The 17,715-nt window shown below is 37.8% G+C and overlaps 1 protein-coding gene across 14 annotated transcripts in view; it reads left to right on the top strand.

Annotated features, from left to right (window-relative positions):
• Positions 1-14,513, top strand: part of Zbbx (zinc finger, B-box domain containing) — a 111,287-nt gene extending 96,774 nt beyond the window's left edge. For 13 of the 14 annotated variants that reach the window (XM_063282111.1, XM_063282109.1, XM_063282110.1 and 10 more), the window contains 3 exons: positions 4,959-5,216; positions 12,379-12,514; positions 14,320-14,501. In XM_063282111.1, coding sequence (XP_063138181.1) covers positions 4,959-5,216; positions 12,379-12,514; positions 14,320-14,446 — 521 coding nt within the window. In that variant the 3' untranslated portion in view covers positions 14,447-14,501. Of the gene's footprint in view, positions 1-4,958; positions 5,217-12,378; positions 12,515-14,319 lie in introns of all 14 variants that reach the window. The other variant, NM_001029922.2, reaches the window with a different exon arrangement.
• Positions 14,514-17,715: the final 3,202 nt, after the last annotated feature.

The following is a 17,715-nucleotide window of genomic DNA, read 5'->3' as shown; positions in this document are numbered from 1 at the left end:
AAGGTCAGACAAGTAGTGAAGCCTGATCACTGTCAGGGTTGTAAATTCCTGCTTAAGGTTGGTGGTGGGAGAGCTGGACCAGGTTGGAAGGTGGAGGTTGCTAATTCCTGCTGTCATCATAATCAAGGTTGGCCAGTCTGAAGCTTCCTCAACCCTTCTTCTGTAACCCATTAAGGCTCCATGAGGTTACTTTCAATCTCAGATCAGATTCTACCTCCTCAGTTAGGTCTTTGAGGCCACCCTAAATAATGTTGCTCCCCTGGTCCTTCACCCAGTTATTTCTTTCTCCGATAAGCTTAATGTTTAACTTATATTTCCTCATGCTCATTGGTTAGAAAGCAGGAAGGAACTTGCATACTCCTCAGAGATAGAGACTGGTTCTAGATTCTGGAGTGCAAATTGACAGCAAGGGTGATGTCTGATTCATTTTGAGTAACTTAATTGTGGCACAGTATTTGATAGATTTAGAGGTTAACAAATTATTTTTATCATCGAAGTGAAAGAGGTATTAATTCACAGGCTCTCAGAGTTGGATCGAATTTAAGACATTTCACTGTCTAATTCTGTATTTTAAATTCTAATTTTAAAGATGAGGTGTGGGTTATATCATACATCAGATCACAAACTGATTTTCTCAGTCAGTGCAAACATGTAATAAGGTTCTTAGCTGCCCAGCTAAGCACTTTACCCACAAAACCATGCTGCTCAGCTAATGGTCTCTGTGTTTCTAGAAGCCTTTGAGAACACATTTTCATTTTTAACAGTAATTCTTAAAAGCATGCAGGATAGCAAGTATTCTAATAATTAATATTTTGCCAATTTACTTATTGATCAAACTCTTTGATCCTTTGATAAAAATCTTGTTGCTAAGATGCTACGCAAGAAGGCTGGAGAATGCCCCAGTAGAAAAATTTGAATTTGCTTTCCATGCTTGTAAGGGGACTGGAGTTTGATCCCAGAGCTCAAATAAAAGTCAGGGACAGTGGAGCATGGCCATCATCCAGACACTAGAGAAGTAAAAACAAAGAGATCCCTGGGGCCTGCTTGGCCAGCCAGTCTAAGATCAATCAGTGAATTCCAGGTTCCTTGAGACATGACTCAAAAATATGAATGATGGAGGAAGGAATTCTATATTGACTACCAACCTCTCTACACCTGCACAGAAAAAAATGCTGCAGCAAGTTATATGCTACAATTGATTCATGTTTATAATTGTGTTATATATAGAATAGTAGTAACAATTACATCAACTATGAGTTGGTGATTGATGTATGTGTCATAATCTCATTAGTGGTTTTGTGCCCATTAATACCATCATATTTTTTCTTTTCAATATTTATCATAATGTCGGTACTAAGTCTAGAACATGTGTTTTTAAGGTATCATCAAAAGGAATTGGTTATATCTAGAATCTGACTGGAATCAATCAAATTAATCTTTCCCCGATACTACATTTTCAATGATGGTAGTGTGTGTGTGTGTGTGTGTGTGTGTGTGTGTGTGTGTGTGTGTGTGTGTTTGCATGTGTCTTTTAGTATGGGATGATGGCTTCAACTGGCACTCGAAAATTAAATTCTGAAGTAAATGAGATGTGAAACTGAAGGAGCAATAAATAAATAAAGTCTCTGTGTCTTGGTGACTTCAAACAATAGTGGAGTCCATTTCCAACAGGGGGGATTGTATGGCCTTTTGTTTTGTGCTAGCATATCTGATCTATCCCTTGGGCACATTTCTTTCAATTGGGATCAGTTAGCTTCAAATTCAGTGGAATCCAGATGCTGCTGAAAGCAGCAGCTACTAGAGTCCTCTCTGAGTTTTCTGAAGGGCCTCTGTGTTATTTTACTGTTTTCTCACTTCTGTTTTGTTGTTGTTGTTGTTGTGAGAATCCCAGGTCTTACTAATAACACCTTCTTTTTATTTGCTGTTTCAATGAGAAACATAAATGTTTTTAAATTTTGCATTTGATGAGGCTTCATGACACAGAAAATAGAAATGTTTCCAGAGATCCAGGACATTTGTGCTCTGTAAAAAATTCCTGCAATAGCTGCTTTTCTGCTGGGGTGAACCTGATGAAGGAGTGGCAGCTTGTTCCTTCTTGGCTTTGAATGGCATATGGCATCTTTCCACATTCTATAAAAGGAAAACCACTTTCAATTTTGGTCATCAAAATAATGAGGGCATTTTTAACAAGAATCAATACACAGGCAAATGCCTGTTGATTACCTTTCTTCAGAAATTGTTCTGCACACAGTCACAAAAGGGTCAGAAACTTAATTTATTCATAATTACATTTAGCAAAGTAATTTAAAAATTGGTTTTTGTAATGTTCATTACAATCCATACCCTCTGTGTGTTTTCTTAGTGAATTTTAATTAACTATTTACATGTTGCATCTGGGGGCTTCTGAGGATATCTACTACATTCAACATAGAATAAAAGGAAGAAAAAGAGACTAAGTTACTCTTTAGTTTATACAGGGTGACCTTCATAGCCAATTTTTTTAATTTAAATTTTTGAGTTTGTATTGTGACACAATGTTTTGAGGAAATGTTCAATCATGATTTCTATAAGAATAACAGTAGCATATTTCAAAACTTATATGAAGATCATTTTAAGAGCTTATAAACTTACATTTTAAATTATTTGTTTAACTTGAAATACTTCTATAAATCTGGTGGTAAATGAAAGCGATAAACATGTTCAGTGAATCTTTGAGTCTACTTCTTCAAAATTCCCATAGCTTTTGTTGAATTTTTTGCAAAAAAAAAAGTGAAAATTTTGAACTACTTATGCTCCATGGAATTTAAAATTTTTCCATTCTTTCTGTAGCAGAAGATTGCATGTTAAAGAAACCAACTGAGCCAACCTCCGAAATGGAAACAATTCTGTCTGAACTATGAAAGAACAGTAACCTGAGAGTGTCTGCTCTGGGACTGTGTCACAGAAGGGCCAGTAGCTTTAGAGAATGAATTCAAATTTATAAAATTTAAACATGAACTCTCATTTTCTTTTTAAATCCATATTTTTACATACTAGCCTGTCAGTGACAAGCTCCTAAATGGGAGGGCCAGGCATGTAAAGATTAAGCAGATGGGGAAGTTACAGTTAGCATTTTTGCACAAGCTGATGTCTTATACCAAGTAATTATCTAGAACCCTACAGAAGAGAGGGAGCAACAACTATAGAAGGCAGAATGGATGGAGTACGTGAGGAGAACATGGTTCTGTGAACCAACTGAGCAGGGCTTATATGGGCTCTCAGAGAATGAAGCAGTGAGCATGGGACCTGCATGGGCCTACTCCAGGTCCTCTGCATATATGTTATGCCTGCTAAGAGGTGTATTTGACTCTTGCTTGCTCTTGGGATTCCTTTCTCCTGTTGTGATGACTTTTCCAACCTCACAATGAGGACTTTTTCCTTGTCTCATATCTTGGTTTGTCCTGTTTGGCTGTCATCTTTTGGAAAACTTCTCTTTTCTGCAAAAGAAATGGAGGGGTAGTGGGGAGAACGGGGAGGTGGCAGGGTAAGTAGGGAGAGTGGAAAGAGGGAAACTGTGGTTAGGATGTATCATATAAGAGAAAAATCTATTTTCAGTAAAATATTTAAAAAGTATAACACCTTGTATACAGTTCTTCTGAAAAGAAAAATGAGATAAAGCCAGCAAAATTCATCCATACAATGAGAATTGCTGATTGTTCATGATCTATAACTGCGGCTCCCCAAGGTGTTGGCCGAAGGACATGCCAAGCATTGCCAAGCCTGTATCTGGATTTAGTTGGGGAACTAAGTTCCTTCTCCATGCATTGGGACCTCAGGAAAATTCCTGACTTGGCCTAGCCCTCAATACTAGACTATATGTCTTCAAATGTAACAAATAGATAAATAGATAAATAAATAAATAAATAAATAAATAAATAAATAAATATCCTGTTAAGTAAAATTAGTTGTTTATGAACATACCATGTATATATAATTTTTCTCCCTCTCAAGACAGACTGTAGAATTTTCCTAGAATTTCAGGATCAGGTAAGGGCATCCAGCTTTGGGTAGACAAGAATAGAGCATGTGTGTTACACTAGTCTGAAGTTGACTTGTCATATGATATTTTGTCTTAACAGCTATTAAAATTAGGCTCTCTTTTCTTGAATGCAGAAAATGCTCCAGAGGAGTTATCACCATGGATGTAATTTGAGATTAATTAATTGTGGATAGCTCAAATAACTGACAATCAAAACCTGTCTTTCCTTCTAATATTGTTTGATGCACTCTATTGGTTTGTGTTCAGCAGGGATGCAACTAGCATTGTTAATGTGCAATGTTGGGTGGGGCACAGGGAATGATTCCGTCTGTAAAGTGCTTGCCTTCTAAGTACCAGGACCTGAGTTTGATCCTTAGATCCCATGTAAAATGTCAGGCACTATGATATGTGCTTGTGTTCCCATTCCTGGGATGGTGGGTCTAGGAGGAACACTAGGGATCAGTGGCTAAACAGTGGAGTCTAATTGGTAAACGTAGACCACAGAGACAGTTGCTCTCAAAGGAGTTGGATGATGCTCCAGATCACGAGAAACCCTGTCTCCACTAACATGTGTGCATATGTGTAAACCTTTGCACCTGTATGCACACTATAAATTAAACAAGTATATAAACCCCCCCCCACACACACACATGTAGGATCTCCTTCCTTCCTTCCTTCCTTCCTTCCTTCCTTCCTTCCTTCCTTCCTTCCTTCCCTCCTTCCTTTTATCCTTTCCTTTATTTTTCTTTCTTTTTTTTTCTTCAATATGGGATTGCTCTGTGTAGCCATGTCTGCCAGCCAAGGCTGGCTTCCAAAGCAGAGAAATCCTCCTGCCTCTGCCTCCAGAGTGCTAGAATTATGGGATTAAAGACATGTGCCACCCTACCTCATTTCCACTTGGGATATGAAAGCAGTTGTTTACTTTCTTTTCTTATTGTAGGCCAGAAATCACAGAGACCATCAACAGCAAATATTCCTGTTTCCAACTCTGATCAAAAAGACACCAGCTGCCTTTTATCCTCTTATAGCCGATCAAAGAGTGCAGACCCTCAATTTCCATCCAGAGCTGCTTCTGAAATTTCAGAAATTGAATACATTGACGTCACTGAACAGAATGAGCTTTTCGGAGGCAACACTGTTGATCAACAAGCTTTAGACACTTTGGAGAAAGAATTAAATATACTGAGAAACCCTGCAGGTAAATGTTAGATTTTGCTCGTAAAATGTTAGCTCTGTACTCTGATTCAGTTTTTTCTTTTTACTATTTTATTTATTCTTCTCTCATATATTACTTCCTAACTGCACACTGCAGTTTTCTTTCCCCTCTGCCCTCCCAATCCTTCGCTCTCTGACCTCCTCTCCATCTCCAGTACACTTCTGTTTCTCTTCAGCAAAGGTCATGCTTCCCATAGTTATCAATCAAACATGGCACATCAAGTTTCAATAAGACTAGGCCCATAGGCTCCTAATCAGGATGAATGAGGTAAGCAGTGGTGGAAAATGGTTATAAAAAGAAGCAAAAGAATGAGAGAAAGATAGCCCTGTTTCTACTGCTAGGAGTCCCACAAGAAGACCAAGCTCCACAACTGTAACATATATGAGAGGGCCTGGGTCAGACCTAGGCAAGCACCCTGGTTGTCTGTTCAGTCTATGTGAGTCCCTGTGAGCCCACAGCGGTTGATTCTGTGGATTTCCATGAATTGTTCTTGTCTTTTCTGCAGAATTCTCTGAGATCCAACTAATATTTGGCCATAGGTTTGTGTATCTGGTATCAGTTTCTGGATGAAACCTCTCTGATCAGACTTGGGCTAGACACCAGTCTATGAGTACAGCAGAATGTCATTTAGAATGATTCCATAGATTGATTTTTGTTTTTTTTCCCGTTGGTTCTTTTCTTTTCTTTTTTCCTCCCTCCCTCCCTTCCTTCCTTCCTTCCTTCCTTCCTTCCTTCCTTCCTTCCTTCTTTTTTTACCAGTCATGTTTGGTTCTAGGTCTCTGTACAATTGAGCATTTTGGATTTGGCCCTCTAGGCAATTTCAAGGGTGGGCTCCTTCTCATTTTGATGTCTTACTCTACAAACATAAAGGCATTCTCTTCCCCTATAACTTATTTCCTTAGATATTCCCCAAACCACACAAAAACATTTAGTACCCCATATTTTAAGTAATTGTATGTGGTCCTCCTCAACCTAAACACATAAACAAGATGTGACGTAAGAACCTTCATGTTTGGGGCCAGCAGGATGTTTCAGTGTATAAAGCCAATTGGTCAAAAATGGCAACTAGAATATTATTCCAGCAGGGTGATGGAGATAAGTTTAATCTCAGCAGTTGGGAGGCAGAGGCAGGTAATCTCTGAATTCCAGGCTAGTCAGGTCTACAGCATTCCAAGATAGCCAGGACTGTACAAGAAATCCCTACCTCAAACCAAACAAAATAAACAAATACAAAACAAAATCCAACAATACCAACAAAAAGATCCAATAGCAAAAAAAAAAGGAAGGAAGAAATTACTCACAGGGACACATATGTTAGAGTTCTCCATGTTTCTCTGACATCCTCATGTATGCACTGGGGTGTGTGTGTGTGTGTGTGTGTGTGTGTGTGTGTGTGTGTGTGTTCAAACACACACACACACATTAAAACTATAATGAAAAATAATTTTAAAAGCTCTTTATTCATCTTTCTTTCAATTTAATGGAAGCTTAATATCTTCAGCTTTACGAAATCTTCTGCCAATCCTTTATGGTGGGGTGGGGGTAGGAATTGAGCTGTTGTGACTTTTAAGCAGCTATTCCCAATCTAGAACACGTGGACAGATCCATTGATATCTTCTCCATATGCTTACTGAGTATGTCTCTATTATTTAACAAGGTCCCAAGGACTGAGATGATGCCCCAGTGCCCAAGCTGCTGGGTAACAGACCACAGTTTAGGATGGAAGTCTACTTGGTCATTCTATTTCTAACCTGAATAGCTTCAAAGAGTGTGACAAATAGCTCCTGCATTCTTGAACATTGCTACTGTCTGCTAGTAACAAAACATCAGGGAGGCAAACTTCTTAAAGTCATTCACAGTTTGAAACCAACTTTACATGAAGAGGCCACTCTTGTCCCAACCCTTCTATTCTGTTTCTTTGATGTTAATAGCCCTCTTTTTCCCTAACTAAGTTTAGACAGCTTTGCTGCTTTCCTAAGCATGATGCAACTCAATTTTGAAAACTTCAGGCAATAAGAAAAAAAAAACAAAAACAAACAAAATCCAACAAATCCCACTAAGATAACAAATAACAAAAAACAAACAAACAAAAACACCATACCCTCAGAAAATCTTACTATTCTTAAAACACCCTAACTAGGGGGTATATTTATACTCACCCCAGCAAGAGAAGTCAGTGGCAGACCATATAAGTGGTCCCACTCATGTCTTGCTTGTGGAAACAAGGAGATTAATTGGGTTTCAGAAGTCTGGATGACTTCTGTACACAATAAAGCCCAACCTGGCGTGAATGAATGCGTATTCAAGTTCTGTTGCTGTAATTCTCTGCTCAGCTTGCAGGCAGTTTCTCCGAGGAAGTCGTCTGCTCATACTCCTACTGAAAATCCTTATTGTTTCTGTTAAGTGTGGAGAGTTCTTAGGAGTCTTGTGAGCTTCTCATCTATTTTGATGTAAAAGTATTATTTGGGGCTTTTCTATCTCTCCCTTATTCCAGAATAATGATATTGAGACCTATTATAGTTCATAATAACATTTGGCATGATAGCTAGGCAAGATACTCATCGATTCTAACCTGACCACCTTGGCTACTTCCAGCCATGTGCCTTGTTATCCTCCGTCTTGACCTCACCATGGTTGCTCCTGCTCCATCCCTGTCCTAACAGCAACTCCTTCATGATGACCCCCAGGGTGACCCCTCCACCTGGGACCCTGTCATTGGATAGGAAGTTCTGTCTTAACTATCCTGCAGAGCCATAGGCTGATCAGATCTTTATTATCCTCTTAGAGGTGAAGGAGAACATTTTTTTACAAAACACTGAGACAGGAGATACTTCAGTAATAATGACAAAGACAATGCCCAGACTGCAACTAGAGCTCTGGGCACAGAAAGCAGCTTCAGAATATACAGTGCACATAATCATCTTCCAGCATTTTGAGTTTCCCTCCTCCTTTCAAAAGGGAATGTTTCAATCTTGAAGTAAACACCTTCCCAAAGATTGAGGTACAGATTAAAAGGAAGGAGGTGTATTGTAACTTCATTAAAAACAGATTCCTGCTACTTTGCACAGTACTTTTAAATTGTAATCAGAGGGGCATATTTAAAATCTTAATAGAATGAAAGTATAGATGTTTGCAAAGTATTTTCACCAGAATACTGCTGCTAAGATAACTATAGAAAATTGCCACATTTTAGTCAAAAAATAGTAAAATATTGACCGTTCATTCTAAAGTTTGTGTTATTTCTTAAAACTCAAGAAAACTGAAAAAAAACCCAGATTAATTCATCTCTAAAACAAACAATGAAACTAATTTATTTGAATCCCTTATTTGAGACTCACTTTCTTGAATCGTATGCCATAATGGCTATTTCTGGTTGTCAGTTTGACTACATCTGGAATGAACTACAATCCAGAAATGGAAGGCACTCCTGTCACCTGTTACCTGTTATCTTGAGACTGGAAGATACGGGCCTCTGACCTGGATCTTGACATGGAGATTTTGAGCCATGAAAAGCTAATACACATGCTAGTCAAGACAGTAATAAATACATCTCAGTGAGTCATAATTTATCTTAAGATTACCTTCCTGTTTCTTTCTTGCTCAAAATTCCTGTGGATTAAGTCCGATCGAGAACATTTTCATTCATCTTAAAAGTTTGATAATGGTATTTTTGACATGATGTGTCTTTAAAATATCTTTTAAATATTTCTCTGTCTACTGTGTGTGTCTGGGTTTACGGACGATATGCAGGAAAGGAGGAGGGTGAGTATGACCTAGCAAGGGCAGAATGCAGAGGACAACTTTGCCAAGCTACATTTCTCATTATACCTTTACAAAGATTCTGCAGATCAAACTCACATTGCCAGTCTTCCTGGGCAAGAGGTTGGCCTGGGAAACCAGCTTGCCAGGTCCTGGAGACATGTCCATTATAATAAATGACCTGAATGTACGTAATTAGTAGATCTGAGCTTTCTTTCCTTTATAAAATAATAGACATCTGTTTTTAGCATTGTTTGGTTGAGCCTAATAGTCTAGTTGTTTTTTTTTCTTTTCCCTGCAGAGAAGGCTTTGTTGATGTGTTACTAAAGTGACTCCAGATTCTTTTAAACCTACAGGAATATTCCTGGCTCTCGATTCTTCTGTGACTTAATTCTATGTTCTCTTAATTTTGTGACTTCACCACTTTTTCCTCATTTCTATCCTGGGAGAATATCTTTTATTTATTTATTCAAGTTTTTTATACATTTTATTCTGTTCATATTTCAACTAGGCTTATGTCCTATCTTGTCTTAGGTTCTTGGATACTTAGTGACAGGATCAGGGAGATTTTTTTACAGTGGAATCTGTTCTTTCTGACTGTAGAATAAATTTTTCATTTTCAGAAAATATTCTCTGCTTTTGTATCTTTGAATTGGATTCTGTTACATTCTGTTTTCTCTTGATGGGAACCTATTTTAAGTTGGATCCTGTTTTAACAATACCTTTCCAATTTGTCCTTTAGTTATTGCATTATTTGGGGTTCTCACAATGACAGTCTCCCAACAGAAAGTCCAAAATTCTGATTGTTGTTCAGTTCTTGAAACTTGTCTTCAGAATAGGCCAAAATTGGAAAGAAGTGAGCTCTAATGCCAGCGAAGAAAGAAATTTTCTACTGAGCACATGGACAAGCAAGAAATATTCAAAAGCCTCTCCTTGATATAGGCTGCCACTAGAAGATGTGACCCAGTTGGTAGGAAGATATTACCATCTCAGATGATCCAATCAAGAAAATTCCCTCACAAATGTATCCAGCTACTTGAATTTTGATTAATTCCAAATATAGGCAGGGTGATAGCCAAGAATTGCCATCAAGTTTGCTCTGCATGCTTTCTATTTCTACCTTCTTTTATTATGCTGTTTATAAAGCTCAAAATCTATGTCAGGATTTCAAGGACAAATTCTCTAACGATATGGTTTTCACTGTTCCTTCACTATTATTGACAAATTTTTTGAAGTAACTTCAAACTTTCAGAAAATGTGTAGAAGAAAAATGTGACCAATTCCTGGGTATATATATGTCCTAAGATAAAGAGCAGAAAAGAGGGAAAGATGGAAAAGGAGAGAGAGTGAAGGAAGAAAAGGGTGGGGAAAGGGAGAGCAGTGCAAAGAATGCCTTTTGTGCACTTGTATATTTTGATCCATTTGGAAGTTAGTTATAAACCTTGTGACTTAGCCAGAAATCATCAATGTCTACCTCTCTGTACAAGAACACATCTCACATACGTGCCTCAGTGTTCAGAATAAGGCAGTTAATAGGATGCAGATGCTTCTCTATTCCAGAAGACATATTTAACAGTACTGTCCTGAAGCTTTTATTAGAGCTCACTACTTTTTTTTGGGGGGGGGGACAGGGGATAAGATCCAATTGAAGAATATGTGGCCATTTAATTTTGTTTCTTATTTTGGATCTTTGAGATTAGTTTTGTTGTTGTAGTTACTTCTTTTGTTGTCAAGGGACTTGTGAAATATTTTTTATCTTAATGTGTGTTTTCTGCCAATTCCTTTTTTAATTATTATTAATGTAATTGAGACAAGGTCTTGCCATATAGTTCAGCTTGGTCTGAAGATTGCTACACACTCTAGCCATGCCTAAAACTAAGGATCTTCCTCATTCTACCTCCAAAACACTAGTGATGGGATTATAGATGTCTAACGCAATACTTGAATTTAGGTTAATCTTTCCTTTATTATTGCACCATACTTCTGATTCTTTGGTCCTCTGTTTTTGGCTGTCACATATCAACTTTGTATCTTTGTGTGTTGACTTTGTGCATTTTGTGCTCATCCTGAGCTATGAAGTATACCTAAAACCCTCAACTTTACTGTAATATCGTCTTTTATTTGGTACTGCCTTCTGGGATTTGGTGGTGTTCTTTCAGCTTAAAGTCTGAATGCAGGAGAAGAGAACAGCACAAAAGTAAAAATTAGAAGGTATAGCATAGCCACTTGTAGCTAAAGGAATTTTCTTCAGTATCATTTTTCATTGTAGGGTGTGCGACTACTTTTCTGTGGGTCTTCATTTTTCCTATCTAACAAGTGAGGGTGGTGATTTTTTTAATGTAACCCAAACTTTTAGGATTTTTTTGCTTCATAGCAAATTTTATCAAAAGTCCTCAAATATAAATGAGATTAGGTGACTCTCTAATTGCTTTGGGATTGTGGGGAAAGAACTTCATCTCAAACTTAATTTATCTAAGTGTATCATAATTTGAAAATCACTGAGCTAAATAATTTAAAGGAAGTTTAAATCTGTAAATATATTGAGGACTGTCTTTCATTGGGAACAATGTAAATTACTTTCAGTGGGGAAATCTGGTTGCTGAAAAACTGTAAGTTACTATTAACCACCAAAATCTAAATATTTTTCAGTCCAGTTTGAGAATACTGTCAGTGTTTATTCCTTTCATCCAGGAAGTTATTCATTTGACACTTTTGTCAAAGTTGTCATAGCACCCAGTGATGGTGATAGCATAAACAGTCATCACAGTATAGAGTATGATAATTTAGATGACTTTATGGGTTGGGGATATAGTTCAGTTGCTAGAATGCTAAATGCACAAAACTCTAGATTTAAGCTCCAGAAGATTATAATCAGAGCACAATGATTTACATCTGTAATTCCAAGATTCAGCTGTAGTGATAAAGGGCTGTGAAGTTCAAAATCATCCCAGGCTACATATTCTATCAATCTAGGCTATGTGAGAAGCTATATGAAAAAAGACAGTTATATCAATGTCAGAAAAAAATGCCTTGAGATCTAACATATGAGTATTTATTTCCATACTTTGATCTAGAGTAGTTTGTATAAATTTTTCTAAATATTATTTCTTTTACATGCACTGTTTGTCTACACCTAAGGTGCTGAACCATAGGCCAGCTGATGAAAAGGGAAACTTAAGGTTCACAGGCCACTCTTTCAATACAAAGCATCAGTTCCCCTAAGCAAGGGAAGCAGAAAACCATGGCAGAACAACAGTGTGTGTTGCCGAATCTGGGTGGAACCTCTATAAGTTGCTTATTCAGTTTGGGCAAATTCCAGCATCATAGGCTGTTCACCTGTTTCCTGAATGAATGCAGTAGTGACATATGGAATCACATGTTTCAGATCCTTCAGAAGAATCTCACAGCATACCCTCAGAACAGTTTCAGGCATTCAATGACAATTTTCTGACTTTAAGTCGGATGTCCAAAGACCTCCTTGAGATGCCATGTGAGAGTGAGCCCTCTGGAACTGAGTCCAGGTAAGTTAAGCCTACAGCTTTTTGCAGAAGGATGTTGAATAGCAGGTGTAGATGAGCTCCAATCTCTTTTCTTTATCATGTAAAGGAAATTTTCCCACATGTGAATTTATGGCAATTTTTTGTAGAATGTTTGTATCTTGTCTGGACCTAACAATGTGATTTAGTAAAAACCAGAAAAGTGTGTTATTTTAATTAGAAGATATTTCTCTACTATATATTGTGTGTCATACTGTGTGTGGAGAGAGGGGAGGAAATAATAATCCTCCAGTATTATATTGAATGACAGTTGTCTTATTTGAATTAATTAATCTGATAAATTTTCATAGTTCGCACAAGTATACTCTTACCCAATGTAAATGTTAGAGAATAAAGCATTGAGAAGGTTTTTCTTTAAAATTTATTCTAGAATTTTGCCAGCATTTTAATTTGCACAATTTTGCACTTCTTTGAATATGGGTATTTATTTAAAAGCTACATAGCTCAAATTGGAAAACGCTTCAACAAAGAAATAAATGTGGCTACTTTTGTCATTGGCAAGTTTAAAGGAAGATGCCTCCTTTTAGAAATAAGAAAATAAATTCAAAATAAAAATCTCTCGATTTTTAAGTCTCTCAGATTGGGTTGAAGTCTCTTGCTGAAAGGAAATTAAAATTATGTAACTAAAGTCTTTCAGAAAGGGAAAATCTTTTGCCTGAGCTCTTGAATTATTTGCACTGTTGCATCATTTACCTGAGCTCTTGAATTGTTTATACTTTAAAAAGAAGTATATTATGGAATTTCTCTTTTTTCTAAAAGTTACTAAAGTTCTACTAATTCAATATGTGTGCTCATCATTTCACAAAAAAATTTTTGGACTAAAAACGTAAGGGGACACATGATATAAAACAGGATTCACAAGTAAAAGAACAGCACCTAACCCCACTTTGCACTTGTATTCTCTGTCCAAATGACTTACAGATAATCCTATGGATTGATGATTTGGGCTGTTTTGGGTTTGATAAAATAATCTATCAAAGTGTGATGCCCATCACAGGGTGAACATGCTCATATTTTCTGATATACATGAGCTGGCAATTGGACCAAAATATCTGAATGATATACAATTTTGTTCACTCAAGCTACATTTATTTTTTATTTATTTTTTCTTTTATTGGATATTTTTTTATTTACATTTCCAGGTTCCCCAGACATAAGCCCCCTATCCTATCCTATCCCCTGTTCCCTCCTTCTATAAGGGTGTTCCCTCCCCATCCACCCCCAACCATTGTCAGATATGCATGTGTTAAAGTTTTGGGTGGTCCGATTCCCTATACATAAAATCCAAAACGAACAAACTATTAAGCAAAAATTCAAGGCAAATAGTTAGGCTCATTGAATTTTAACTTTCTTTAATCTTGGGTGACTATCCCCATCCTCCTAATTTACTGTGCATTAAGGAATGATTTAATTGAATGTCTGTTCATTAGGATTCTTTTAAGCACCCAATTTCATGATGAATGATTTTAACTATAACACAAGACTCTCCAAGTTTTAGAAGTTCCTTGAAAATCATCAGAGAAGGACAATACTATAGCCCATAAAAGTTCTCTCCCTTAGGTACAATTGTAGCCTTGTTTCTCAAAAGCAGGAAAATGATGAGAATTTCTTGTTATGACGAAGTTTAGTATATCCCAATAGCATCAAAACTTATGGCCCCATTCAGCCTGCTTCCAATGACTTCAACATATGTAGTATAGATCATAAGACAAATGAGAGCCGAAACTTGGTACCATATGCTGTGTATTGATCTTCTAATGTAATTTCAGCACTCCTGGAAGAAATAGTGAAATGCAGCCTTTGCTGTCACTTGGGGATTGCAGCACAGATGAGGAAGAAGAAGATTTTCTTGACAAGCAGAATGTCATTACACTACCATGGGCAAAGAGGGCTTAACAGTTCATTACTTTCCATTCTGTACTCAAAATAAACCAAACAACTGAGTGATTAACTTTTGCAGGTATTGGAGATTATTAAAGGCTCTGATGTTTCTAAGCTTTAAACCAATAAAGATTAGTGATCTTATAAGCTTAAGGTCCTTTTATTCCATATAGCATATTGTATGCCAAAATCTCATTTATATTACAGATTACACTGTAATGGGTAAATGTATATCAGTGAAACTTACCATAGGACAGAATAGGCTTATGTTCAAGCTAATTTATGTTTCTTACTCAATTATGTTTGGCATGATTAGGTCAAAAACATGTATTCTCTAAGGCCATGTCATCACTGTGTCACCAACTGAGCTTAAAATTACAGTGCTTTTTGACATTGTATAATGGCAAATATGGAAACCTGTCAAGTTGATGCAACAGGGAAAAGGAAAACCTAAAATAAAGCAGATAAACTATTGGTCCTAGTTCCAGTACATTTTTGAAAAGAAATCTTAAAGCATCTTGCCTTGGGATGGTCAATGAAATGTAAGATATCTTTTTCTTTTTTATTTATTTTTATTTTTAAATTTTTATTGGTTATTTTATTTATTTACATTTCAAAGTTACGCCCCCTCCAAGTTTCCCCTCCACAACTCCCCTTCCCCCTCTTCCCTCCCCTGCCTCTATGAGGGTGCTCCTCCATCTGCCCACTCACTCTTGCTTCAGTAGCCTAGCCATTCCCCTATCCTGGGTCATCAAGCCTCCACAAGACCAAGAGGCTCCCTCCCAGTGAAGCCAGATAAGGCAATCCTCTGTTACATATCCAGCTGGAGTCATGACTACCCCTGTGTACTGTTTGTTTGGTGGTTTAGTCTCTGGGAGTTCTGGGAGTCTCTGGTTGATTGATAGGGTTGTTCTTCCTATGAGGTTGCAAACCCTTCAGCTCCTAGAGACCTTGTCCTAATTTCCCCATTGGGGTCCCTGCACTCAATCCAATGTTTGGCTGTGTACTTCTGCCTCTGTATTGGTCTGACTCTGGCAGAGCTTCTCAGGGTACAGCTAAACCAGGCTCCTGTCAGTAAGTGCTTCTTGGAATCAGAAATTGTGTCTGGGTTTGGTGTCAGTAGATGGGATATATCCCTAGGTGGGGAAGTTTCCTTCAGTTTCTGCTTCACTCTTTGTTCCTTTATTTATTTATTTTTTTTGATGGGAGAAATCTGGATTAAAAGCCCCAAAGTCTTTAAAAATTCAAACATTTTTTAAGTTCTCTTTAAAGTCTCCAAAGTCACTTTCAAAGTTCTAAGCTGCTCTAAAATAAAATAAAATAAATACTCTCAAAAATATCTTGAGTCTCTTAAACATGGGCCCCTATAAAATAACAACAACAATGACAACAACAACAACAAAATAAATTAAATACTGTCTTACTTCAGGAAGGAAGAACAAGGGCATATTCAGAGCAAACCAAAACCAAAGTCCTCCAATAGTAGAATGTTCAGTGCAGACTTCTGAGATGGTGCACATTAGAAAGGTGAATTAGCACCTTATAATTGCTGCTATCCTGGACAGCCATTTCACTACACTGGCATTTCCAAAATACTGCACTCCAATGCACATGTATGGCACTTTTACCAGTATTTTTTCCTAGGTTCCCTTCAAGGCCTCTGATCCTGCCACATAGTGCCAATTCTCAGCTTCTCTCCATGACCCTTTGAATCCAGGGACTCCTACTACTCCTGAGATTGTACCTTTACTGATATCCTCTTCTGGCCATTCACAGTGTCAAGGCTTGGCTGCTCTCCATGACCTCTTCATGCCTTCAAAACCAGTACCCTGGGAAAGTCTTACATCTCCCTCTGGTCCTCAGTTTCTCCGATGATCCTAATGAAACACTTCCCAGGATGTTTTCACCTCAGTGATGCTGGTTTCTTTTTAGCCACCACTAATTTCTCAGCACCAATTAATCAGTACCACCTATGCAGTTGGAGCCCAGGGTCAGTCCATGTATAGTCTTTGGGTAGTGGTTTAGTCCCTGTAAGCTCTTGTTGGTTGGTATTGCTGTTCTTATGGGGTTGCGGGCAACTTCAGCTCTTTCAATCCTTTCTCTAATTCCTCAAACGGGGGGTTCTGTTCTTAGTTCAGTGGTTTGCTGCTGGCATTGGACTCTCTATTTGACATGTTCTGACTGTGTCTCTCAAGAGAGATCTATATCCAGTTCCTGTCAGGAAGTACTTCTTAACTTCATCCATCTTACCTAGTTTTGGTGGCTGTGTATGGATGGGCCACATGTGGGGCAGGCTCTGAATGACTGTTCCTTCAATCTCTGCTCTAAACTTTGTCTCCCTATCCCCTCCAATGGATATTTTTGTTTCCCTTTTAAGGAAGGAGTAAACCATCCACAATTTGGTCATCCTTCTTGAGCTTCATGTGGTCTGTGCATCTTGGGTAATTCAAGCATTTGGGCTAATATCCACTTATCAATGAGTACATACCATGTGAGTTTTTCTATGATTGGGTTACCTCACTCAGGAAGATATTTCTTCATTCATTCCATTTCCCTATAAATTTCATGAAGTCATTATTTTTGATGGCTGAGTAGTACTCCGCTGTGCAGATGTACCACATTTTCTGTTTCCATCCCTCTGTTGAAGGACATATGGGTTCTCTCCAGCTTCTAGATATTATAAATAAAAGTCTGCTATGAACATAGTGGAGCATGTGTCTTTGTTATATGTTGTAGCATCTTTTGGGTATATGCTCAGGAGAGGAAAAGCCGGGTCCTCAGGTAGTGCATTGTCCAATTTTCTGAGGAACATCCAGACCGATTTCCAGAATGGCTGTACCAGTATGCAATCCCACCAACAATGGAGGAGAGTTCCTCTTTCTCCACATCCTCACCAGCATCTGCTGTCCCTTGAGTTTTTGCTCTTAGCCATTCTGACTGCTGTGAGGTGGAATCTCAGGGTTGTTTTGATTTGCATTTCCCTTATGACTAAAGATGTTGAATATTTCTTTAGGTGCTTCAGAGCCGTTCGATATTCCTCTGCTGTAAATTCTTTATTTATCTCTGTACCCCATTTTTAAATTTTTTCCTCCATCTTTATTTCATTGGATATTTATTATTTACATTACAATTTTTATTCCCTTTCCCGATTTCCAGGCAAACGTCCCCCTAACCCCTTCCCCTTCCCTTCTATATGGGTGTTCCCCTCCCCATCCTCCCCCAATTACTGCCCACCCCACAACAATCCCATTCACTGGGGGTTCAGTCTTGGCAAGACCATGGGC

Source organism: Rattus norvegicus, chromosome 2 (assembly GCF_036323735.1).
Source record: "Rattus norvegicus strain BN/NHsdMcwi chromosome 2, GRCr8, whole genome shotgun sequence".
NCBI lineage: Eukaryota > Metazoa > Chordata > Mammalia > Rodentia > Muridae > Rattus > Rattus norvegicus.
Note: the sequence above shows the minus strand (reverse complement) of the source record. Positions and strands in the feature narration are given on the sequence as shown.